The 24,434-nt window shown below is 45.8% G+C and overlaps 1 protein-coding gene across 1 annotated transcript in view; it reads right to left on the bottom strand.

The window, feature by feature from the left end:
• Positions 1-5,026: 5,026 nt before the first annotated feature.
• The window catches only part of Glp2r (glucagon like peptide 2 receptor), a 60,806-nt gene continuing 41,398 nt past the window's right edge, over positions 5,027-24,434 (bottom strand). Inside the window, exons 11-13 of the mRNA XM_051181517.1 lie at positions 16,497-16,635; positions 7,569-7,610; positions 5,027-5,493 (exon numbers count right to left, since the gene is read on the bottom strand). Of these exons, the coding sequence (XP_051037474.1) occupies positions 5,167-5,493; positions 7,569-7,610; positions 16,497-16,635 (508 nt within the window). The 3' untranslated portion in view covers positions 5,027-5,166. The remainder of the gene's footprint in view (positions 5,494-7,568; positions 7,611-16,496; positions 16,636-24,434) is intronic.

Raw genomic sequence — 24,434 nt, 5'->3', positions numbered from 1 at the left:
AATATATGGGTACTCTGACCCTTCCCTGACCTATATATAACCTCCTGTGGCTAGCATGTTTCTCTTGCTAGTGTTCAGGGTGATCCTTTCCAGCTCCCAAGATTTAGTCATAGTGATGTCCTGATCACCAACCTAGAGTCACAGCTCTTGGGAGAAAGTGAACAAGACAAAGAGCACTGGATGCTCTCTGTGAGCCGGGCGCAGTGTGAGGCTCTTTGTAGTCATTATTTTAGGGATGGCAGTATTACCACATCTGCAATGCAGTTGATAACACGGAGGCCAGGGAATGAGAGTAGGATTTAGGACTTATACAAGAGCCTCTCTAATGACACCAGGGCGCCCCTGGAAATTTTGATCCTGGACGTGACAGGATTATGAATCCTGGGATTGTTCATGTGGTAGAAGACAGACCCAATACACAGCATCTCCTGAGTAATTCATGGATGAGGGAGTTATCAGGCAGATAACCTGTTTAAGATGCTTCTCTGATATAGAAATGGTGGCCATCCGGGAGGCAGTGCATGGAGGGGAATGGGGCATTTAGTGTAGCCCATGGTGGTTTGGGGATTCCCTCCAGGCCTCCTTCCATCCCTTCCTTGATTAAGTCTCCTGGTGGACTTTGAGACTAGGGGCTTCTTATTTCTGTGTGAGGCCTGGATATCATTGTCACTTGAGTCTAAAAGAATGGGATGCCTAATCACAAAGTCCTTGTGGCTCCCACAGATTCACTGATAAGTGCCTGGTGTCCTTGCTGCCCCCAGGCACCAGATTTTCCACTGCAGGCAAGGTTGGAGAGCTCCTGATGTGCTGCAAAACGTTCTGTCAGAGGATCTGTTAGGATGACTCCATAGTGGAAATGGCATTTATCACAAGAAGCAGCTCTTCTAGAGTGGTCCATTGCTTTGCTTCCCTCATCAGGCTCGAGCACTAACCATGGAGCCAGGGGATGATAGACACCGAGCAGTTTCACTTTGGGTCCTGTGAATAATTCTTCTATAGATGGAAGCAGATGCCTGGATTCCTGCTTCCAGACTTGGGGTAATCAGTCAGAATATCTGCAATCAGATCCAGCCATGCCTGGATTCCTGTTTCTAAACATTGGGTATTCAATCCGAGTTTATGGAATCTGATTCAGCCATTGTTCTATTTAGAAGGTTTCCATACAGGGAATGGTAGTTCATGGCTGTAATCCCAGCCTTCAGGAGGCTGAGGCAGAAAGACTGAAAGTTCAAGGCCACTGTGACTATATACTAAGTACATAGCAAGACTATTTAATTAGGGGCATGGACAAGGTTTGGGGTTGGAGCCCAGAGGTACAGTATCTACTTGGTGTGTATAAGGCCCAGTTTTGTTACCTAGTTTCAGAAGGACTGTGAGCCGCAGGCTAGACCTGCAAGCAACAAACACACTCAGTGACTTAAGGGCTAGTTTGGAAAAATGGACACACTAGTTTCCCCTTGACAGCTGACCTCTACTCCCAGCCCTTTGGAAACAATGGGCCACACACTTCTTTCCAGTGTCTCAGAAACAATTCAAGGGATTCCCCAGGCAGGTGGGGAATTCAGGTCAATAAGAAGCAAAGAATGGACAGCAGGAAAACCAACTCAAATAAACTTGTTTTAATCAGCAGTGTGGCAAAGAAGGAGCAGTGTGAGAGGGAGACCCTGTTCACAGAAGGAGGTGGAGAGAAGACTTTACAGATGCTTTAGGAAAACCATTTCCCTATTCCTTGTAAGATCTCAGATAGCCCGCTCCAGGCCACACCCGGCACTCCCTAGGGGCTTTTTAACCCTCCCCCAGACAGTGTGTCTGGAGCCACTTTTCCACACTAGCCCTGGGCTGGGAACATGCTAAGAAAGCAAGATGTCCCCAGCATTCTTGGAGCTGCCTGCCCAGTGATGAGGAAAGGATGGACATTTGCAAATAAGAATAAGAAATAGGATATGTATTTGGCCTTGAATTCTGGAAATCTAGATACCAAAAACCCTTGCTTGTATGCACTTGTTTAATGTCTTTGCTCCTGTTCCTGCCCTGCAAACAAGGGCTAGGGATGGCATAAAATGTAAAGGGACAGCAAACAGCTCCATTTTTCAAGATAAATAATATTTTAATGCACTCACTCAACACCAAAATTATTGATAAAATGAACACACTATCAGCATTGTAGACAAGGTCATGATTAGAACCTATGCTGGCATCCTGGGGCTTCGGATCTGTTGCCCTAGTACCAAAAACTTCATTCTTACAAGTGGCCTATGAACTATAGTTAATGGTTTTTTTTTTAATATTGCATTAAGTTACAATTTAATCATTGTGGTTTTCAGAGGCAACTGACTACCTTAAGTGATTCACCCTTGTCTTAGCAACTGGCCACCTTGGGTGTCTCACCTTGTCCTGGACTTGCTTTCATGTCTTCTTATAAAGAGAGTGGCCAGTAGGACATGATGCACAATTAGACTTGAATTCCAGATGAAGTCTATTATGAGATAAACTTATATAAGGAGATCATCCATGGATATTTTCTGGAGTTCACATATAATGGAATATCTTGAGTTTTATTTGCTGAGCCCAACAGCCCTGCTTGAGAAGTATTAAGGCAGTGTTCCTGTCCATGGCAACATACCTCACCATGGACCATACCCCACAAGGCAACATACCCCACCATGGACACATACCCTACCCAGGCAACACACCCCACCATGGACACATACCCCACAAGGCAACACACTCCACCATGGACACATACCCCACAAGGCAACACACCCCACCATGGACACATACACTTTGTCCTCTAAAAAACAGCACTCCTCGACATCTGCACAATGTTCCTAGAGTTCCTCCCTCAGTCATCCTGCAACCTCTTGCCTTGTGGCTTCTGCAATGGAGCCTGACCTTGGCTGTCTGATCCTCCTCAGGCTTTGTGGGTCAGGTCAAATGCAGCTGATTTCCCATTGGTATGAAGGTTCAATAAGCCTGCCAGATGTAGAGCCTTGGGCTTCTTGTGCATCCTCAGCAAGTTCACACTCAATCAGAGTCCTTCTCACTCACCTGGGCTTTTATTTTAGCACTTGTCTGGGATGAAGAATTCTTGTCCATGGGACCGGAGTCAGGAAATTAGTGGATTAGCTTCCTGGAGCAAGAGCCTGGCTATCAGAGGATCAAATGGTGAACCAACTAAGGAAGGGCATTCCTATCCCTGAGGGATGTAGAACAAGTGGGCTGGTAGAAGATGAGTTCAGAAGGGCAGGAGGAACCAGGAAGAAGAGGACAGAACCAATGACAACGTTCAGAAGGCTCCAGGCAGCTGAGGCCAAAGGAAAGACAGTGTGGTGGTAGATCTTCACTGTGTCTTAAGAGACACACCCTTCATTGTGCCTTAGGACATTTCCAGAGAGACTTAACTGAGCAGCAGAGTCCCTGAACATGGGCTGCACCATCCCACAGCTGAATAAGACAGAGGGGAGCGTGGAGCACCATCATCCCTCTTTTTGTGAGTCTGACTTCTGATTTGCCCAGTTTTCTGCCAGCCTGATACACAGACTGTGGCCTCTCTGCCAGACCATGGCTTCTCTTCCTGAGGAACACCTCCCAGAAGACTTCACCTCAGTGGTACTCATCTCTTTCTAAGTAGATTCCTCAACCTCAGCTGACCAGAAACTACAGACTCACTTCAAAACAGCTCAGACGACCCCAATAGAGTCTTTGTTTCCCTCTGAAAATTCACAAGCCAGGCCTCCATTGACTATGTTTCCCTCAACACTCCAATTGTCCGGCTCTTGCCATAACAGCCATCAAGCTCTGAGTACCTAGCGGTTTTTCCAGCCTGAGGTTCCAACACATCTACATTCCTCCCCCAAATGACATGCTCAGGACTGTCACAGCAGTAGCCCACTTTCCAGTACCAATATCTGTCCTAATTCGCTTTACTTTGCCATGATAAAAATCATGACCAAAAACAATGTAGGAAGGAAAGGCCTTATTTGGCTTATATTCCCACACCAGTCCATCACTGAGTAAAGTCAGGGTTTGAACTCAAGCAGGACCAGAGGCAGGAACTATGGAGGAGTGCAGCTTACTGGCTTGCTCCTCACGGCTCACTCAGCCTGCTTTCTTATACAACCCAGGACAACCTTACCTAGGAGTGGCATCACCCACAGTGGGCCGGGCCCTCCCACATCAATCATTAATCAAGAAAATGCTCCCATAGACTTGCTTATAGGACATTATGAGGGAGGAGAGTCCTCAGTTAAGAGTTCCCTCTTCCCAGAGATGTCAGGTTGACAAAAAGGAACCAGCATGCTGACAAGAACAGTATGAGCCACCTCACCAGTCACCTCATGATCCTACAACTCCACTAAAACCCCTCACCACCATGCCATCCTTACCTTGATGGACTGCACTCTCAAACCAGGAGCCCACATAGCACTTCCTCCCATAAACCTCCACTTGCCAGGTATTTGGTCACAGCAATGGGGGCAGACACCAACATGCAGTATTGTGACACTCAAACTACTGTCAACCTCAAACAGAACTGAGATGGAGAAAGGGAGGCGAGACTTGACAGGAGAGGAGGAGAAGAGGAACAGGGAGGAAAGCGGTCTGGGTGACCCCGGCTCACGCCCTGTCCAAGGAGAGTGCTATGTCCCCTGAGCAGCAAATGCATACGAAGCCACTCCATCCATCCTGTCCAGGGTTTGCCAAGAGTGAACCTCCCAGAATCTACTCAGATGTTCATCAAATGCTTCCAATTTTTGGTCATCATCTCAGACTTCTTCTCTCACAATGTTGGCCATGATCCCCAGGACTTGACACTTCAAGGGCCCCCCCCACACACAGGAGGGGGCCATGTACCATGAAGGGGAAGGAGACACTAGCTGAACCCTATTTAATACGTGACTTCTCTTCATGGCTGGCTCTGTTCGCTTGAGTTTAAGGCAAGGCCCCAGAGACCAGGGGACATTCTGGGAAATACACCCGGTAGGGGAGCCAGTAGTGTGGCCATGGCAGGAAGGGCCACGAGCATTACACAGACTCATTTATACAGAGCTTGACCCAGGAGAAATTTCACATCAAAATGGCATTGTGAGCAGGAGGAGGGAGATCCCAGGTCAGCAACATCCCATCTCAGGAGTCCACAGTTGTAGAGCTGGGGTGTTGGACCCTGCCTTAGATCTCACTCTCTTCCAGAATCTCCTCCATGGTGATGGCCAGGGTGAAGTCCCCCTCACTGCTCTCAGACAAGCTGCTTCCCCTGGGCCAAGCTCCACGGCCCTGGTGAGGCCTAGCCCCCGGCTCCCCCAGGGTCTCAGAGGCCAAGTGTGAGCTGCAGGTCGAGGACTGCAGCTTCCTAAGTGTCTCAGCACCATCTCCCTCCGACAGCTTCTTGGAACATTTCCCCAGGAACCGGAAGTTCTTTCCCAGGACACAGGCTCTGAAGCCCCAGTGGCGAGCTAGCAAGAAGCGGCCCCAGGACTTGCGCAGCTCAGCCTTCACCTGCCAGGTGAGACAAAGGTAAGGTAACTATCTTGGAGTCATTGATCACATGTCCATTCAGCAGGTATTTATTAAGTGGCTACTGGGGGCTACCTTGGGGCTACCTTTAGCTTTTATAGGTGGAGCAGAACAAAGACAAGCAAGACACACAAGCACAGATGCTGAAGGAGTAGGGAATGTGGTAAAGTCTGTTAAATGGACGCTATAGGAGTCATGGTCCAGTTCTAAGTTCCTGTGCTGAAAATAAAAATGGAGTCACCCATGCTAAGTTTGCTACCAAAATAAACTAAAAGAGTTACCAGCCAAATTTCCCAAAAGACCAGTTTCATCTGGTATAGTAACAAAGGTCTCTCTACCTTAGCCCATCTACAAAAAGGATGCTTGGAGTAATCTCATGTTCACTGGGTACTACTCTACAAAAATGTCTGTGCCTGTCTGTACTGGATGGTTTTATGTCAATTTGACACAAGCTAAAGTCATCTGGAAATTAAAAAATTGCCTCCATAAGATCAGGCTGTGCACCAGACTGTAGGGCGTTTTCTTAATTAATGACTGATGGGGCCATTGTAGGTGGTTCCAATCCCTGGGCTGGTGGTCCTGGGTTCTGAATGAAAGCAGTCTGAGCAAGCCATGGGAAGCAAACCAGTAATACTCCATTGATCTGCATCAGCTCCTGCCTCCACGTTCCTTCCCTGTTGGAGTTCCTGTCCTGATTTTCTTTGCTGCTGTGGAAGTATAAGCCAAACAAATCCTTTCCTTCCCAACTTTCTTTTTGGTCATGGTGTTTCATCTCAGCAATAGAAACCCTAACCAGGACATCATCTTACAAGAAAGATCACTTTGAAACAATCATTTTTATTCTTGATTTCTGCTTCCCTCATTCCTTTTCTGTCTATTAAAACCCCCATTTGCCCTGCTTATTGGAATATTTATTGTGTTTCATAGAATGCCACATTGCCTGGCCTTAGACTTACATAAAGTTTATAAATCCCACCAGCATTTTCTTTTCTGCCTTTTTACGGGACCCTGGAAGCTGGTTCAGATGGGGGCTTTGCATAGTGGCTCTTCAGCTAGAACCTGCCTGGTGGACAAGGAGCTCCCATGTGGAGATGAGGAAACAGCAAGGACAGAGTGGGATCGAGGTTTGCTGCTGAGATGGTTTACACTCTATTAGAGGAGATAGCCCCTAGAGTGGAGGGTGTGAAAGATGAAAGGGAGCTGGAAAGGGGGCTGCTGCCTCTTGCCCCCATTAATCCTTTCTCAAGGTACTTTAGTTTGTATAAGGCTTTTGCATTGAAGGCTTAAGTCTCCAGCCCTTGGCCCTCTTGGGAGATGGTAGAACTTTTAAGATGTGAGGGCTAATGGAAGGAATAGGGTACTAGAATATGAGCTCTCTCTCTCCCTTCTGCTCCCTCCCTCCTTCCCTCTCTTCTCTCCTTTCCTCCTTTCCTCCTCATTTACGAGGTGAACATCCTCATCCACCAGGTATTCCCATCATTATGAATGTTCTCACCGCAGGCCTAAAGGCAAGGTGGTCAGGCAAACCACCATTGACTGAAACCTCTGCATCCATGAGCCAAATAACCTTTCCTTCTTTGTAAGTTGACTATCTCAAGTGTTTGTTACAGTGACAGAGAGCTGACTAGCACACAGAACACAATAAAAATAATTTAAAAAGCATCACTCCCAGGCAGTCAGTGTTTACCTTATGCTGAGCATGTCCAAGGCACCACTGTGTATTTTACAGATGAGAAAGTTGAAGCCAAATGACTAAGCCACGAAGCTCCTAAGTGATGTTTGGGTAGATTTTTAGACCCTAAAGTCCAAGCTTGTTTCTGCCATCCTATTTTAACCCTTCCATGTGTCCTACAGATCAAGGGCTGAGTTCTGAGCTTCTCAAGCCACTCCATGAGTCTACGCTGCCTCCTGTTTTCTCTAATGGATGCTCACAACAAAAACTTGTGCCAATACGTGCCAGTGACAGTTGTACATGCACACAAACAGAAACCCCTAGGGAGCGTAGAATTATAACCGCCACCTCATCAGAAGCTGGGATGGCAGTGTAGGAAACATACCTCTCCATTGGCAAAGCCATACTGCAAGGCCACCAGAAATCCCTGGAACAAAAGAAAAATGTAGTGTGAAGTCCTACTTGGTAGGAGATGTGTCTGAGAGTCACCAGTGATGTCCTAGGATCCCTCAAAGGGGGCATTCGAGTGTGGTGCTTACCCAGACCAGGGTCAACCATGCTTGTTGGTATCTCTTCTTACCCCAACACCCACTATGGAAATAGGTGGCCTCCTAGATGCTTGTGGGTGCCCTTCAGTCAATGATAATTGGTGTCCCGAGACCCTGGGTCATTCATTCAATGGCACAAACACAGGGAAGACCATGGTCCCATTTCTACTTTCCCAGAGTGATTACTGACTAGGCCATTTTTTCCTCTCCTCTCTTACTTTGACATGGGGTCGCACTATGTAGTCCTAGCTGACCTTGAACTCACAGAGATCTGCCTGCCTCCCATGTGCTGCCAACTTGTATTCTTTCCCCTGCCTCATTCCCCATGCTTATGGCATAGTTATCAGTCATGAGGCTCTCATGTTTTAGGATGGCCATCACCATAATAATTGGCCCAAACAGGCTCTGTGACAGGAGCAAAGCCAATTAATGCTCTTTACACTGGAGAGGAGAGGAAATTGTGTTCTCTCTCCTGTGTCTGTCATAGTAATTATAATTATGGACAGTGTAAGCTCAGAGATACTGCTGGCATCATCCCATAACATGGAGAGAACGAGCCTTCCTGGGCACAAAGCCAACAACAGAAACCAGCGATGGTGGGAGACAGATTGCTCTTGGATTGTTTGTGGACCTGCATCCAGTTATGCCTGGTCCTGAAATTTTCATTCATGTGACTTAATAAACACCCTTAGCTCTTGTCAAACCATTTCCTTTGAAATGACAGATGATTTCCCTCCAGTGGTTTCTCATCTCACTTAGCACAAAGTAAACTCCCATAAGCATGGAAGGTCTGAGGTGATCTGGGCTCCAGGCCTCTGTGGTGCTGACTTCATCTCATGCCCAATTTCTCTCAGCCACTGTAGGCCAGGCACCTTGGTGATCCTGAGCCAGAATGTCCAGTGAAAGACTTCCAGACTCTCATCCAAAAGGCATGGCATGGGACAACAAATCCTTATTGTTTTGGTCACCAAACTATACACAATAGACACTTAACAAATGGGCTTGAGATGCTGGAACTTATATGGCTTGCGAACTTTTTCTGGTGGCTCTGGCTGTACTATTGCAGATTATGCCTTCAAATCACTATTTTTTTACAGATTTTTTAGGTGTGTGCATGTGTGCATGCATGTGTTTGTGTGTGTGTGTGTGTGTGTGTGTGTGTGTGTGTGTGTGTGTGTGTGTTTGAACATGTGCTTAGGTACATGCAAAGGCCAGAAGGGGGTGTGGGATCCCAGAGAACTGGAGTTACAGGCTGTTTTGAGCAATGTGCTGTGGGTGTTGGGAACCAAACTCAAGTTACCTTCAAGGGCAGCTAGCACTCTTAATTGCTGAGCTATCTTTTCTGCTCCCATACTGTTATTTTAAAAATTGGTCTACACCTCAGAAAATTTCTGTTTTCACAGTAAAACATAATCACTGCCTTAAAAACAAGTATTTCCTCTCAATGTAACAATAGTTCTGTATCAATTAATTTTCAGTCTTGCAGAATATGTCCCAGTCAAAGGCCTTTTGTGCTCAGAATCTCCGCTTATGTTCAGATTCACTTAGCTCGAAGGCAGTGGGTCTCAGTTCACTGTCCTTAGAGTTGTTGCTTGTGTGACCCTACTTTGCCAGAGAGGGTAAGTCAGGCAGAAGCTGCAACCCTTTCAGTGAATGACTTCACCTCTGACATCATACAAAAACCTAATTGCCACTGGGGTCAGTGCCATTCAATATGGCTGGGGCCTAAACAAGGGTACAGATATCATTCAGGAGATATCACTCAGGTATACCACAACTGACTTATTCCTCAAGCCCCCTCACACCTTCTGTTTCCTGGGGTGTTCTTTCCACAAATTCCTACCTAATTTTGGCTTCTTAAAATTCAGATCTCAGCTCAAAATCACCAGAAAGAGGTTTGTGCAGGCTGTCCAACTTGAATAAGGACTCAAGCTACATTGCTATCTGTCTATTGCCAGCCTTTCTCTGTATCACCCACAGTGAGAGCAGCATCCATGTATAGACTTCACTACCAGATCCCCAGCACCTGAAAATACCTGGAACATAATAGGAACACATATTATGTATTTATTGAATGAATAAATGAGTTGGGCTTCTGTCACTGGGGATAAAGGCTTTTGTCTTGTACAATGTCAAGTTACTTCTACAATGTGTGATGTGTCTTATTTTCTATTCTCTTCATGGCTATTTAGAATACATATCTCAGCTTTCCCTGACTGCTGTGGGGATCTATGAGTCTGTGCTGTGTGTCTAACATGGGAACAGATATGTGTGGGCCCCGAGCACTTGAGGGTTTAGAGGGAAAATCTCAAAATGCCAGATCCCACAATGAAAGTGCACATCTCCAACTGAAGGGCCACAATGATAGGAGTCAGGCTGACTCTATATCTAATCTATTCATTTATCTAATACATGGTCTCACACTGTAGCTAAGACTGGTTCAAAACTCCTATCTGAGTATCCCAAATCCCGAGATTAAAGGTACATGCCATTATAGCCAGATTTCCCATCTTTTGACACTGATGAAATATGACCCTGGGAGGAAGCTGTCTCTGACCTTCTTTATATTCACTTCTACAAATATGTCCCTTCTGAAGAAGGCCAGACACCTCCAAGCTCAGATTCAGCCTGCAAGTGTGGGCTTTCCCTTTTCCTGTGCACCTGGAGAGCCCACAGCCCTGAATGAGGGCTTTGTAGAACAGTTCACCTTCTTCACATACACAATTGAAACAGAGCTTGCTGTGGGGGGGGTCACAGGAAAAGTAATAACCACCTCTCAGGATGTAGTATAGGAAGGGTTGACTTTTGGTAAGCCACAATCATCACGAAGGCTAAAATCGGATTCACATGACAAGTGTGGCCTCACTTCACTGCTTTAGGAACGCCCTGCAGTCTGGCTCCTGCTCCAGATAAAGCAAGTGTGAAGGAGAAGGTCCCAAAGAACACACGGCTCTCACTTCACATGTCCCCAACATGTGGCAAAAGTCTCTGAAGACCTGATGATAGCAGGAGGCTGGTGAAGCACTCTATGCTTTAGACCTTTGAAGAGTAAAGGGGCCTCCCAGGCAGCGAGGAAAGGGAAATGGTGGTACAAATAACTGCCCACACTAGTTCCTTTTGTAAAGTCACTAAGATGGGATGCACCAGACATGCCTCCCCTTGTCTATCCATCCCAACACCCATCTCTGCCTGGTGGGATGAAGGGGAGCAATATTGGGTACATTGAATGGAAGGGAGCCTCTGTCTACAGCCAACTGCTTTCTGTCTCCATCCTGGTTTAGAACATGAGTCACTGGCAAGCTTCATGCTCCTCAGTAGCATGAGCAGATGAGCAGAGCTTCTACATGGCTGGACCATGATCCACTGTGGCAGTTTGTTTCCAAAGAAGTCCCCAGAATTTCTCATTATGCAGGCTCAGGTTATCCCTCACATTAAAACCTGATCTCATTATCCCTCCTCTTGAGTCTAAGATGACCCTGTGACTGCTTATCAGAATACCGTGGTGAGCACATTGATCTAGTTATTTAATTCTGAGCCTCTGCCTTCAAAGCATGGAGATTCCTGCTTGGTCCCTCTTAGAACATTTGCTCTTAGTGTTTCCCAAGAATCCAGCTGTTGTGTTGTGAGATGCCCAAGACACATGGAGAAAAATGAAACTCACTGATAAATGGTCTTAGCTGAGCTCCTGGCCCACAGGTCACATCACCACATAGTTATGACAATGAGCCATTAAGGATGTTCCAGCCTTATATATCCAAAGGATGCACATTCATACAACAGGAACATCTGTTCATTAATGTTCATTGCAGCATTATTTGTAAAAGCAAGAACCTGGAAGCAACCTAGATGCCCCTCAACTGAAGAATGGATAAGGAAAATGTACATTTACACAATGGTAAATAAAATAAATGGTACATTTGCTCAGCAGGGGTGGGGGGGACAATGGAATCTTGAAATCTACAGGCAAATGGATAGAACTAGAAGAAACCATCCTGAGTAAGGTAACCCAGTCATAAAAAGACAAACATGGTATGCACTCACTCATATATGGATTTTAGAAATAGAGTGAAGGGTCACCAGCCTACAATCCACACCTCCTGAGGAGCTAGGAAACAAGGAGGACTCTAAGAGAGACATACATGGTCCCACAGAGAAGGGGAAAGGGACAAGATCTCCTGAGCAAATTGGGAGCATGAGGGGAAGGGAGAAGAAGAGGGGAGAGGAAGACATGAGGGACCAGGAAGATTGAGTCAGAGGAAGAATAGAGATGAGATACCATAACAGAGAGAGCCATTATAGTTTTAAAGAGGAATCTGACACTAGAGAAATGTCCAGACATATACTAGGATGACCCCAGCTAAGAATCTAAGCAATAGGGGAAAGAGTATCTTAAATACCCTTTCCCTATAATGAGATTGATGGCTACCTTATATGCCATCATAGAGCCTTCATCCAGTAGCTCATGGAAAGAGAAGCAGAGACCCACAGCTAAGCACTGAACTGAGTTCCTGGAATCCAGTTGTAGAGAGGGAGGAGTGATGAGCAAAGGGGTCAAGAACAGGCTGGGGAAACCCACAGAAACAGCTGACGTGAACAAGGGGGAGCTCATGAACCTCAGACTGACAGCTTGGAAACCAACATAGAATGGAACCAGGCCCCCTGCATGTGAGTGTCAGTTAGGAGACCTGGGCAGTCTATGGGGCCCCTGGTAATGGAACAGCATTTATAACTAGTGTACAAATGGACATTGGGAGCCCATTCTCCATAGGGGGATACTCTCTCAGTCTAGACACATGGGGGAGGGCCTAGGCCCTGCCCCAAATGATGTGACAGTCTTTGATGATCCCCCATAGAAGACCTCACCCTCTCTATGGAGCAGATGTGGGATGGGATGGAGGTGGGAGGGGCGTGGGAGAATGGGAGGTGGGAGGGAGAGGGAATTTGAAATATGTGTGTGTGTGTGTGTGTGTGTGTGTGTGTGTGTGTGTGTGTGTGTGTTCCATCCTGATCAAGCCTTCAGTTGTTTGCAGGTTCAGCCAAAATTATATGTATCAAAAAGACCTATGGCACCTGAACAGCCCAACCCACAGAATTGTCAAAAATCATAGTGATTACTGCTTTAATCCAGAGATAGCTAATTACACAAATGGCCAGATCATCCTCCAATCCTAAGGAGTCTGACAAGTGAACTTTTCTCCTTAAAAAATGTGGTCCTATGGTTTCCACATGACTGTATGGTCCTCAACTTGCCTTGGATGTGTGTTATCAGGTGATTTAGGGTTTACGTTAACCAGTATGCCAAAAGGCCACCATATACCCGTGACCAAACAGCTGGAGGATTTGCTTCTGTTTTGCTTTTCTCTTTTGAGATTACCTTTTACAGAGGCTTAGAGCCAAGCAACACAGGAAAGTCAAATTACTAACTCTTAGCTTTTGAAATCCCCCAAGAGGCTGAAATAAATTAAACATGCTTCAATGATAGGAAATAAATATTACCAGTGGGTCAGATGTCTCGGTTTAAAGCCACAAAAAAATCTAGCTCTGATGGGAGGGAAAGAAAAGGGCCGTTCCTTTGCTGTGCCATGTCCCAGGCTGTGTCTTATGTCCCTGCTGACAATGAAGGGGGCGAGCATGTGTTCTCTGTTCTCCACACGGGATCTCAGCACGGGACCCCTCCTGGTGTCAGTGGTCTGAAGAGTGTGGTAAGGGAAGTTGGTGTCTCCTAGTTACAACCTGTACAGAATACCCACCATGTACTATGTGACATAGCGGGTACAGGCAAGGGCTAAACTTCCAGGTAAAATTCTCGTCTTTGACTTTGTTAGCACATGCGCACTCTCTGTGCTTTTGGGGCTTTTGGATGGGCACAACTTCTCCTACACAAGGGCGTCACGAGACTGAAAGAGTGTCAAAGGGACTTTTCACCATGCCAACTAAATCCTCCCGTTGTGTTTTTGCTACATTTTAGTTATTTAAATAGCATATATATTCCAGGTATGATAGCATGTATCCTAACTTGTTACAATTTATTTCATATTAATAGTAACTTCACTTTGGTAACATACACACAATTTTCAATAGTTTTCCATTTATTCATTCCTCTTATGTTACTATTGTGATGTATGTGTAATCTTTTTATGTTATAAACCCAATAACATAATCATTACTACATGATGTGCAATCATCTTGTGTCTTCTAAATCAGTTAAGAAAAAAGACTCAGAGTACCATGCTGTCTCTCCTATTCAGCTACATACCTACCTTTGGCAGAGTTTAACTTCTTGTGAAATTGAGTTAGTGTATGTTGTCTTTTTGCTCCCCCAGACTACAGGACTTCCCTTGAAACCCTTTGTAAGACTGATAGCAAAGTCTCTCAGTCTTTATCTACCCAAGAACATAGTTTTGCCTTTTTTTTTTTTTTTTTTTTGGTGCAGTTTTGCTGGCCATGGAGCTACTGATTGACATGGTTTTCCTTCCTCCATCTGCACCCAGACGCACCTCTGCCTTCCTGCTTGTCTGTAAAGAGTTGCTATTCTTCTGTGGCTGACGGACACCCAAGCCTGTGGGTTTTCCTGCTCTCGTGTGCTCTCAATCACACCAGCCTCCTGCAGGAAAGCTGCTAGCTCCCACCAGGACCTCCTCACTGATGCATGGGGCATGTAGGTAAACAGGCTCAGGGAAACGGTGGTGGCCTCCCACTGTCCCTATTCTGTTTCTTGGTAATCTTTCTGAAACAACCCCTAGTCTGAGTGATGTCTAGTATCCTAAAATGCTTATTGCCGACAGCTGTCCTGTCCGGTTCTGTCCAGATCCGTCTCCAACCCCTTCACTGTAGGCCAGGGTGGTGGCTTACTTTACATTTGTTCTTTTGGTGAATTCTCTCTTTGTGGGTGATTATAACATAATTACATAATTTCTTCCTTCCTTTTCCTCTCTCCAAACCCTCCCATATACCCCTCCTTGCTCTCCTTCAAATTTACAATCTCTTTTTCCATTAATTGTTGTCCTAAATATAACACACCGAGTCTACTTAATATTACTCACATGTATATTTTCAGCATTGACTATTTGGTATTGGATAACCATTTGGTGTGCTCATCACTAGAGAAAACTATTGTTTCCACTCTGAGTATTCCCTGGCTGCCTACTTCTTCACTATGTAGAGTCTCAACTCGTGGCCTTTCCCTTATCCACGCAGCAAGTCTGTTGTTGTTACCCTTGTTCGGCTCATGTTTAGGCAGTCATACTGGTGAAACTTTATTTGTGTAGCTTTTGACATTACAAGGAGACAGAATTCTTTATTTTTTGAGGCAGGGTCCCACATAGCCCAGACTAGCCTCTAACTCAATATGCAATAGAAGTTCTGATCTCCCTGCCTATCCTCTCTGGCCTCTGGGATTACATATATGTTCCAGTATATGCGATTTATGTGATGCTGGTTCTCAAACACAGTTTTTACATATACTAAGCCTGCATTCTACCAATTGAGCTACCTTTGTAGGGTGGGGGTGGAATGTGACTTTCCCAAGTTCTTTCTTCTCCATTCCAGCAGTCCCACTTGATGCCAATATTTGAAGTTGGTTAATTCTAGAACTACTACTATATGGGGACGTTGACTATGCCTATACTGTTAACCTGAGGTCTGTTGCCTTAGTGACTTTTGCTCCTGAGCTGAGCCTCTCTGCATTCAGGCCCCTCTTCAATCTCACCCTCCTTCATTCTGGGCCATCACCGTGGCTTGCTTTAAACTGCAGGATGCAGTGGAATCATCAAGCTGTCAGTTCCAGGCCTAGGCACTTAAGATGCCCAGCAGCCCCCTGTTCCCGAATGCCTTGGGAGATCTGAACTGCCACATAAAAAGGCAGTAACCCTGTGGAGAAACCACAAGGAGAGAACATGTACAAAGCGCAAGACCCTCAGACCAAATGGAAGAAAGGAACACAGTTGATAGTAAAAAATGAGGCCCCCAGGAATTCAAACTAAAGGAAGCCAGCCCCAGCTCGGGCTATTTGGGATGTCTAAAGAAGCCTTGGAGCCCCAGCAGGCTTCACAGGACCAGAGCTTAGCTATCTTTCCCATGTTCTGTATGGATACCTGACTCCCAAAGTCATGAGAAAGAAGAAAATGGAGGGACGTGCTAAGCTGACAGACAGTTCATAGGTCAGCAGTGGTTAACCAAAACACCCAGGTAACCAGAACTGAACTCCTGGCAAAGTGTTGACTTTGCCAATCTGCAAATGACACCAACTAGCAGTCGTAAGGACCTCACTGAGACTAGGCAACATTTCCTGCCCTGCTGTGCACATCTGTATTGGAAACTCCTGTTTTAGTGCACACACATCTGTGTGGATCAGGAGTCTCCTGATCAGGACTCCCTACTCCCTACCCCAGTGGTACGGTATGCTGTGTACATGTCACAGGATGGATGGAAAAGGTTCGATTTGCACACTGCTCTGCAGTTAACACAGCAAAAAATAGACCCTTAATAAAAGGCTTCATGTTGACATTCACAGTTAATATGATCATGAGTCACACCACCTATCCCAGCCCAGGGACAAGACTGATTACCCCTTCTGAGTCATTGAATCACGCTGGCAGGACCCAGGCAGCACTTCCCCATCCATACACCCTTCTCATGTCAGGGATACTCACCAATAAAGCCTGCTGCTGCTAGAAAACCACACTGGTCCACAGTTTTGCTCAATGCTCTCTTTGGTCCCTGTGAACTTTTCTGCTCTGAGCCAAGGCATTGGTCAGATTACTTACATGGAAGGAGCTCAATGTCAGCTGGATGAAGAGTCGAATAAGTTTTGAAAATCCTTGAACTTGGTCATCGGTGATGAAAGAGAAGAGGACCTCATGAACACCCAATAAAGGAATGAGGAGCAGCGTTGACTTTGCCAATCTGCAAATGACATCAAGTAGCAGTCGTAAGGACCTCGCTGAAACTAGGCAACATTTCATGCCCTGCTGTGCACATCTGTATTGGAAATCTCCCACTCTTGGTGCACAGCAGGATTATCCTTTGTGACCTTACCCACTCTTGGATCCCTGCACACAGCAGATATACAGGATGAATAAAGGAGTCATCCCCTATAGATATGGATGGATACCCATCAGATCTTAATGTGTGTGATGGATAATCCACTTCTGTGCTAGTAGCTGCCACCCTCAGATAACCCCCAAGTTTGACAAATTTCCTAGTAGGTGACTAGCAGATCCCTACACTGCTTTCTCTCCCTGGAAATTCAGTGCTTCCAATGTCAACCTCAGATGGAAAAGAAAACAAGCTGCCCAGGCAAGGGGCTATCCCTGTGCCTGCACACCAGGCTGCATACTCCAAGCTGGGCTTTGTCACTGCCCTTAGCTGCCCTTCAATCCTGCAGGAAATGGAAAACTGATCCTCCTCATAAAGTATACGGTGTGGAGGTTGGTGGTTGTTTACAGACTACACACACGCAAAAAGACAAACATTCCTTTGTACCACCCAAGAGCAAAGCTCACAGCTGGAGCCTGAGTGCTCCTAACTGGTGAATCCCAAGCACCGCTGGCTATTAAAACTCCTTTCAAAGCCTTTAAGATATACAGAGTGAATGTGTAGGTTCTGCCCAGGGACCCAACCAACTGTACAGTGATTGCCATTATTTCTTCAGTTATGTATCTATTAACATGTATAAGATTTATTTCTTTATCATTTATCTCTAGACACTGCAACTGCTTACATGGCATTCACACTGTTTTGTGTACTCGACATAATCCCGAGATGGTCTAAAGCATCTGGAAGGGGTGAAGCTCTTCTTCCAGGGAACCCGGGTTCTCTTCCCTGCATCCACACCCACCTGTAACTCTCACTCACATCTCACAACCACTTGTTATGTTACTCCAGCTCCAGGGAAGCTGATGCCTTCCTCTGGCTTCCACGGACACCTGCACATACCTGACATGCACCCACACAGATATATACACATAATACCTAAATAAAAATAAACCTTAAAAAAAGTATGGGAAAAATTTTCAGACAGTATGCCATTTACTTAAAGGATGCCAGCGCTTTAGTGGGTTCTGGAATAGGCCCCTATCTATGCCCATCAAAGGACATCTTTCTAGGTCCCAGTGTGGACACCCTAAGGCCAAACTTCTGGAGGCTGTTCCCTGAGAATGTGGAGTTTTACAGAACCCCACAGGGAACTCTGAGAAGTAGAGTAACCTGGGAATGACCTCACTTTACCACTGATCTGATTCGTGATTTGAAGTTAACAGAATTAGCAAAAATTTAAACTGGTGTCTAATCCACACTGGAAAAAAAAACAAAAAACAGGCCTTAATTGTAATGTGCTTTTCACCCAAGTACTTAAAGAGCCAGAGGATTAGGAAGCCCACCCCCAACACACACACACACACACACACACACACACACACACACACACACACACACACACACACACGGTAAAAATGTAGAAAGCTACTACGGTCAGTAGTTTACATGCCATTCTTCCAAAAGGCTGAACTATATCCTATGTCTGTGAGATGCATTCAAATGCATGAGCATCCATCCAGCAAAATATTTTTCTTCTTCATAGCCTTCACACATGAGGGACCCCACCTGCCCAAGTGGGCTGGATGTCCACAGAGCCTTGACAGCCAGGGGAACCCATGACTGGGGAGGTGAGTGACAGACCCTGGTTATGTACTTTTCCTAAAGGCAGCTCAGATCTACTTCTGCCCCCGCACCCACCCACGAGGGAGTCATTTAGGAAAGAATATTTCCAGAAAGAATTTTTTTCTTTTCCTTTTTTGACTGCTGAGGATTGAGACCAAGGGCTTCACGTGTGCTGAACACATGGCTCTATCACCAAGCTACATGCCCAGCCCCTAAAGTTTATTTTTGTTGGTTTGAATATCCAGGAAATTTTTTAGACCCCATTGGCTCAAAGGTTGCAAGACAAAGAGGGAGTTGACCTGAATACTCTTGCTTAGAACATAGAGTTATTTTTTCTATAGGAGCCATCTTTAGCAAGGAGATGTAAGCGAGAATACTCAAGTTTTAATCTTTTGAAAGCCAAAGCAATCTGATGGCACGGGCCCCAAACTCCTGCTTGGCAATTGGCTATAGCTGGTGGTTCTCCCTTTAGACTCTAAAGTTGAGAGGGATCCTGTAATCTCCAGCCTCCACATGGCCTGCACTCTTCATGTTACTTGATCTGCATTGACAAGCATCTGAACTTGTGACTCTTTACTCTGTGTTATCTGGATTAATAACACACATTAACAGACTTATGAGACTTAGCTCCATGTCTGACCAGCAATTGATTCTTGGGCCATATATGGAAATTATGGATTTTTAGCTGTTTTTTTAATTTTGTGTGTGTGTGTGTACATACGTGTGTATGTGTGTGTTTGTGTACACATACACACACATGTGGGTATGCATGTGAGTGCAGGTTCCTGTGTAGCCAAGAAGCATCTGATCCCCTACTTGCAGGTGGATGTGAGCCATATGACATTAGTTCTAGTAGCCAAACTCAGGTCCTCTGCAAGTGTAATATGTGTTCTTAAACACTGAGCCATCTCTCTGGCCCAGCTATGGGTTTTTAAAGTACATTTTAACTTTGAGATGCCTTTACTTCTACAGAATGCCATCAAAGAGAACACAGAGGGCTTCCACATATCCCTCCCTCCATTTCCCTAGTGTTCACAGATGGTGTGGCCATAGTCTATCTGTCAACACCAGGAAGCCAGCCTTGGAACCAGACTAGTAATGAATTCCAGATGTTGTTAGATTTAGCCTGTTTTCCATTTCCACCCTGTCCACAACCAGGATCCACGCTGCAAACATCACTTATCTAATGGCATAGTGGGCTACTTTTGTCACTCCCAGCCCCCTGAGTAGATGCAGGCTGTAACTCCCTGCTATCTCTACCCTTCTAATGTCTCCTTAGGCAAAAGTACGATTTGTGTCCCAGCCCAGATGAAAGCCATAAATAGTCACAGATGTTTACTCTTACAGACTGTGTGTGTGCTTTTTCTTCATCCATAGCAGTCTGTTTATTTAAATGGTACAGTTTGTTGCAGTCCTTTAAGTATTCAACAAATATTTATTAGGTATTTGCTCTGAGTACATGAGTGGGTACAGAGGGAGTGGGGAGCTCAAACCAAGGGCGGTAGGACACAGGACAGCGTACCGGTCAGGGTTCAAATAGCCATGTCACTAACCACTCAGTGTAGCTTTGGGCAAGTTCTTCAACCTCTTTGTCCATTAGTTTCCTCATTTATAGAAAGATTATACAAATAATAGTATCTACTGGGCAGGGTCGTCATAAGGATTAAACAGATAATGCAGTGTGTGGTGTGTGTGTGAGTCTGTCTGTCTGGTGTTTTCCTCAATTGCTTTCCATAGTCTCTCACTGAGTCTGGAGCTCATCAGTTCAGCTAGACTGGCTGGCCAGTGCTCTCTAAAGATCTTATTGTCTCTATCTCCAAGCTCTTTACATGAGTGATAGGAATCCACACTTGGGTCCTCATGCTTGTACAGTAAGCACTACACTCACTAAGCAAAACCCCAGGCCCCTTTTTACTTAAAATCTTGATAAAGGGTCTCACGAAATTGTTCAGGCTGCACTTAAACTCACACTATAGCTCATGCTAGCCTTGAACTTGCAGTCCTTCTGCCTGAGCCCCCCTAGGAGCTAGGATTACAGGCCACCAGGCTCAGTTGCCATTATTTTAAAAGAACCCTGGCCTTTGAATAGCTGTTTTAGTTTGTGTTTTATCACTGTGGTAGACATTTGTGACAAAGTAGGAGAGACTTGTTTGGGGGGTCACACTTTCCGAGGCTTAGTCCATGCTCACTTGACAGTTTTGGTGGGAGGGGCTGTGTAGAAACACCACAGCATTGTGGGTAGCGCATGGCCCTCAAAGCCTCACAGTTCAAGGGGAGGTCCCCTTCCAAGGACCAATTTCCTTCTACTAGGCTCCACCTCCGAAATGTTCTACTAATGTCCCCAATAGTGCCACAAGCTGGAGGCCAGATCTTCAACACATGCACTCTTAAGGGGCACTTAAGACCCTGGCATAGCAGGTGTTATAGCTCTGACGATTCTTGTCAATTCAACTTCCATCCATGATGTGCCCCATCTGTTGCTGATGAGGTTCAGATGTAACACTCAAACGTGTGCTTGGTGGGCTAAGTGGGCTATGCTGAAGGGGTTTGATGAAACTGAAGAAGTGGAAAGATCGCTATGTTTTCACCCTCCTTCTCCTGTAGCAGTGTGTATAACCTAGGAAGAATTTTCTGAGCTCTCCCTGAAGCATGCCCTAAGACCCTTCTTGGAGAGGTGCCTTCCCCATTCCCATAGGGAAGGAGCAGCCTTATTAGTGAAGATGTCAGGCTACAGAGAAGCATGTGAACCCATGGGACTTGCTACATTCCCCCGTCTAGTGCTACCAGACCACACCCCATTTGTCCAGTAATATCTCTCCATGACTGTCTGTACTTTATCTGACAGTCATTAAAATATACAAGTTTGATCACTTCTTTGTGTCTTCATTGCCTTGAGAAGGCTCCTATGACATACAAAACTTCTAAATCTGTATGCCTTTCCCCCTCCTGTTAACCATCTCATCCATACAAGTTTCCAACCCAAGCCAAGGTCTCTATGAGTCTAAGCTAAATCTCTCCTCCCTTGTGCTGCCCACAAAAAAAAAAAAAAAAAAAAAAAAAAACTCCTTTCAGACAGGAGAATGGAATTCTTTTTCCCTATAAATACATTGTGAGCTAATGCTGCACACATCACATGGAGTAAAACCACTAATAAAGGAAAGAGAGCTGTCTCCCTGTTGGGGCCCACAGAGAATGGTTAGGTGGGAAGGGGCTGAGGGTTTGTTAGCCTCTGAGGAAGTGCCCTTCACCCTTGCCTCAGTTTACCCTCTTTAAGTCAGATGGTAGAGCCATTTATTGTTTCCTTTGCCTGAGGGTGGAAGCCCATGGGGAAAGCTAAGGAGACCGAGGGATCTCTTGCTTCTAGAAACTTGCCTTTTGGATGAGATATACATGTGTTTAATTTAAACCTTACTAATATAGACCCCTGGAAAGGGGCCAGCACTTGAGCACTGCATTCTGAAGGTCCTCAGAAGCTCAGAGAGCTGAAGGCAGCCTTGAATCTACGGAGCTTTAGGTGCCATACACTGGCACCATGATCCACTCTCTACCCCACTGGAGGCCCTCATAAAAAGTTAACATGAAGGGAGCATGGAAGAGAGCAGTGTAAGGGGGTGGGTATGGAGATGCCCACTGATGTGACAGCTACCATGGCTTCCTGAGAGCAAAATGGGCAAACAAGCTCACAGATCCTTCAGGAGTCTCCAGCTCAGAAAGAATAGTGTGAGAGAGTGTCTGTGTCTTCGGGAAAAAGCCCCACAGTCTACAAACCAGTAGGATTGTGCTAACAAACTGGGGAAGGAGTGAGCCATAAGAAGAAAAAAATGGCCATCTGAGATGGCAGAGAAAAACTACCTGACTCTATGGAAGCTAGCTACCTCCCCAATGACCTACCTTCCCAAAACGTAACTGAGAGGAGGGGCTGAAAAGGGGTTATTGGGCACCCATCAATACCCTCACTCTGCTGTGACAGAGTACTCACCAAGCACTATTCCCACAACCTTTGGATTTGCACGTCTTCTTTGAGACCAGAAAACCTTATGAAACACATGAGGACTTAGAGAGGAATACCCTCCCCTTACCTCTCTCTCTACCTTCTACAGACTTCAAAAGTGTACAGCATTCAGTACAGACCTCTAGATGAGGCCTCTTCCCCTGGGAAGCCTTTGGGTAGACAACAAGGTTCCTCTCAAGCACTTTTCTTGAACATGAGTGGGAAGAGGAAAAGGGAGATTTCAGACAGATTGCCCATGACAGCCAGTTATTATATCTGCCACAAAGCATCATTGCCCAGCCACATGGTTTTCCCCAGTGTCTTAACCTACCCTTCCCCAAATCAATGCCACCCAGTGAGGCTGTAGAGAAACACATTCACCATAGTTCAAGGAGGAAGCCCCATATGCTAGTTACTAGAGCATCAGGTCAGTGGCCCTTGGCTCTGGCTGTCTATCAGTATCTCCTGGGGAAGTCTCTAAAAAGCCAACATAGTAAGGCTCTATCCCACACTTCCTGAGGGAACTATCAAGTGATGTGACCCACAAGGCTGTGTTTAGAGCCAGGTCTCAGCAGATGTTCATGGCAGCTAAATTGGGTAACTATTAGGAGTTCACTGAGGATCTAGAGCATGGAGAAAGTCCCAGAGAAACACGGTGAATTTTGCCATGGACACAAAGCCATAGGTATCAGCCTTTGGGTCTCATGGAACCATTGGATGTGTGCTGGCTAGTTTTACACCAACTTGACACAAGTGAGAATCATTTGAAAAGAAGAAACCTCAACTGAGAATACACCCCCACCAGATTGGCCCATGGGCAAGGCATCATTTTGATTGATGATTGATATGGGTGGAGCTACTCCTGAGCTGGTGGTTCTGGATGCCATAATAGGACCAGTTGAGCAAACCATGAGAAGCTCTCCTCCATGGCCTCTGGAATCAGTTTTTGCCTCCAGATTCCTGCCTTGAGTTCCTGCCCTTTGCCTGACTTTCCCAGATGATGAGCTACAGCTGTAAGATGTAATAAACCCTTTCTTCCTGTTTGTCTTAGTTTACTATTGCTGTGAAGCGACACCATGACCACAGCAACTCTTATAAAAAAATTTAATTGAGAGTCTCTCTTACAGTTTCATAGGTTCAGTCTATCATGGCAGATAACATGGTAGCATGCAGGCAGGCATGACACTGGAGAAATAACCAAGTGTCCTACATCTTGCATGCAACAGGAAGTCAACTGACTGCCACAATGAGGGAAGCTTGAGAAAAGATCTCTCAAAACCTACCCACAATGACACACTTCCAATAGAAGGTGTGGCCCAGATTAAAGCTGTGCCCTCCAGCCTCAAGGTCTAGATTAAAGACATGAGTCATCCAGCCTCCTCCAATAAAACTGCACTTCTTCTAACAAGCCCGCACCTCCTAATAGTGCCACTCCTTTTCCTATGAGCTTATGGGGGCCAAATACATTAAGCTACCACACTCCCCAAGTTGCTTTGGTCATGGTGTCTTATCACAGTAATAGGATCCCTAGCTAGGACAGAACCACATTCTCTACTTCTGTCTCCTGCAGTCTTTGCCTCTGTGCATTTCTGGAGGTACCCTTGTGGTCAGAGCACTTGCTTGTCTGAAGGGGAGCACTCCTTGAGTGGATGCTGGCAGCTCTGCCTGTTCTTGGAGTCCCACCCTGAGAACAGTGGTGTGAGGAGGCTGAGCCTTGGGAAGGGGGCCAAAGAGGCTGCGTGGCCACTTGGAGTCTGGACCAGAGGCGCCAGGAGAGATAGCATGACTCCCTGGGGGCCAGACCAGGCCAGTTCCCCAAGGCTAAGGGCTTCTGTCAAATATTTGGATGAAAGCCCTAAGGAGCGATTATAATATATATATTCTCATTCCTGAAATGGGTAGACCTACTCTTCTAGATCTGTTGGAGTAAGAGCCTTGGGATGATGGGCTCAGGGTCTGGGTCTAGAGCAAATGCTACCCTCTATATTTTATTAAATTGGCTGCCTATAAACAATATCTTTCCGTTGTCAAAATTCACAGGAGATGGGTCTGC

Source organism: Phodopus roborovskii, unplaced genomic scaffold (assembly GCF_943737965.1).
Source record: "Phodopus roborovskii unplaced genomic scaffold, PHOROB, whole genome shotgun sequence".
In the NCBI taxonomy this organism is placed as follows: Eukaryota; Metazoa; Chordata; class Mammalia; order Rodentia; family Cricetidae; genus Phodopus; species Phodopus roborovskii.
The sequence above is the reverse complement of the archived record's forward strand: the minus strand, read 5'-3'. Positions and strand labels throughout refer to the sequence as shown.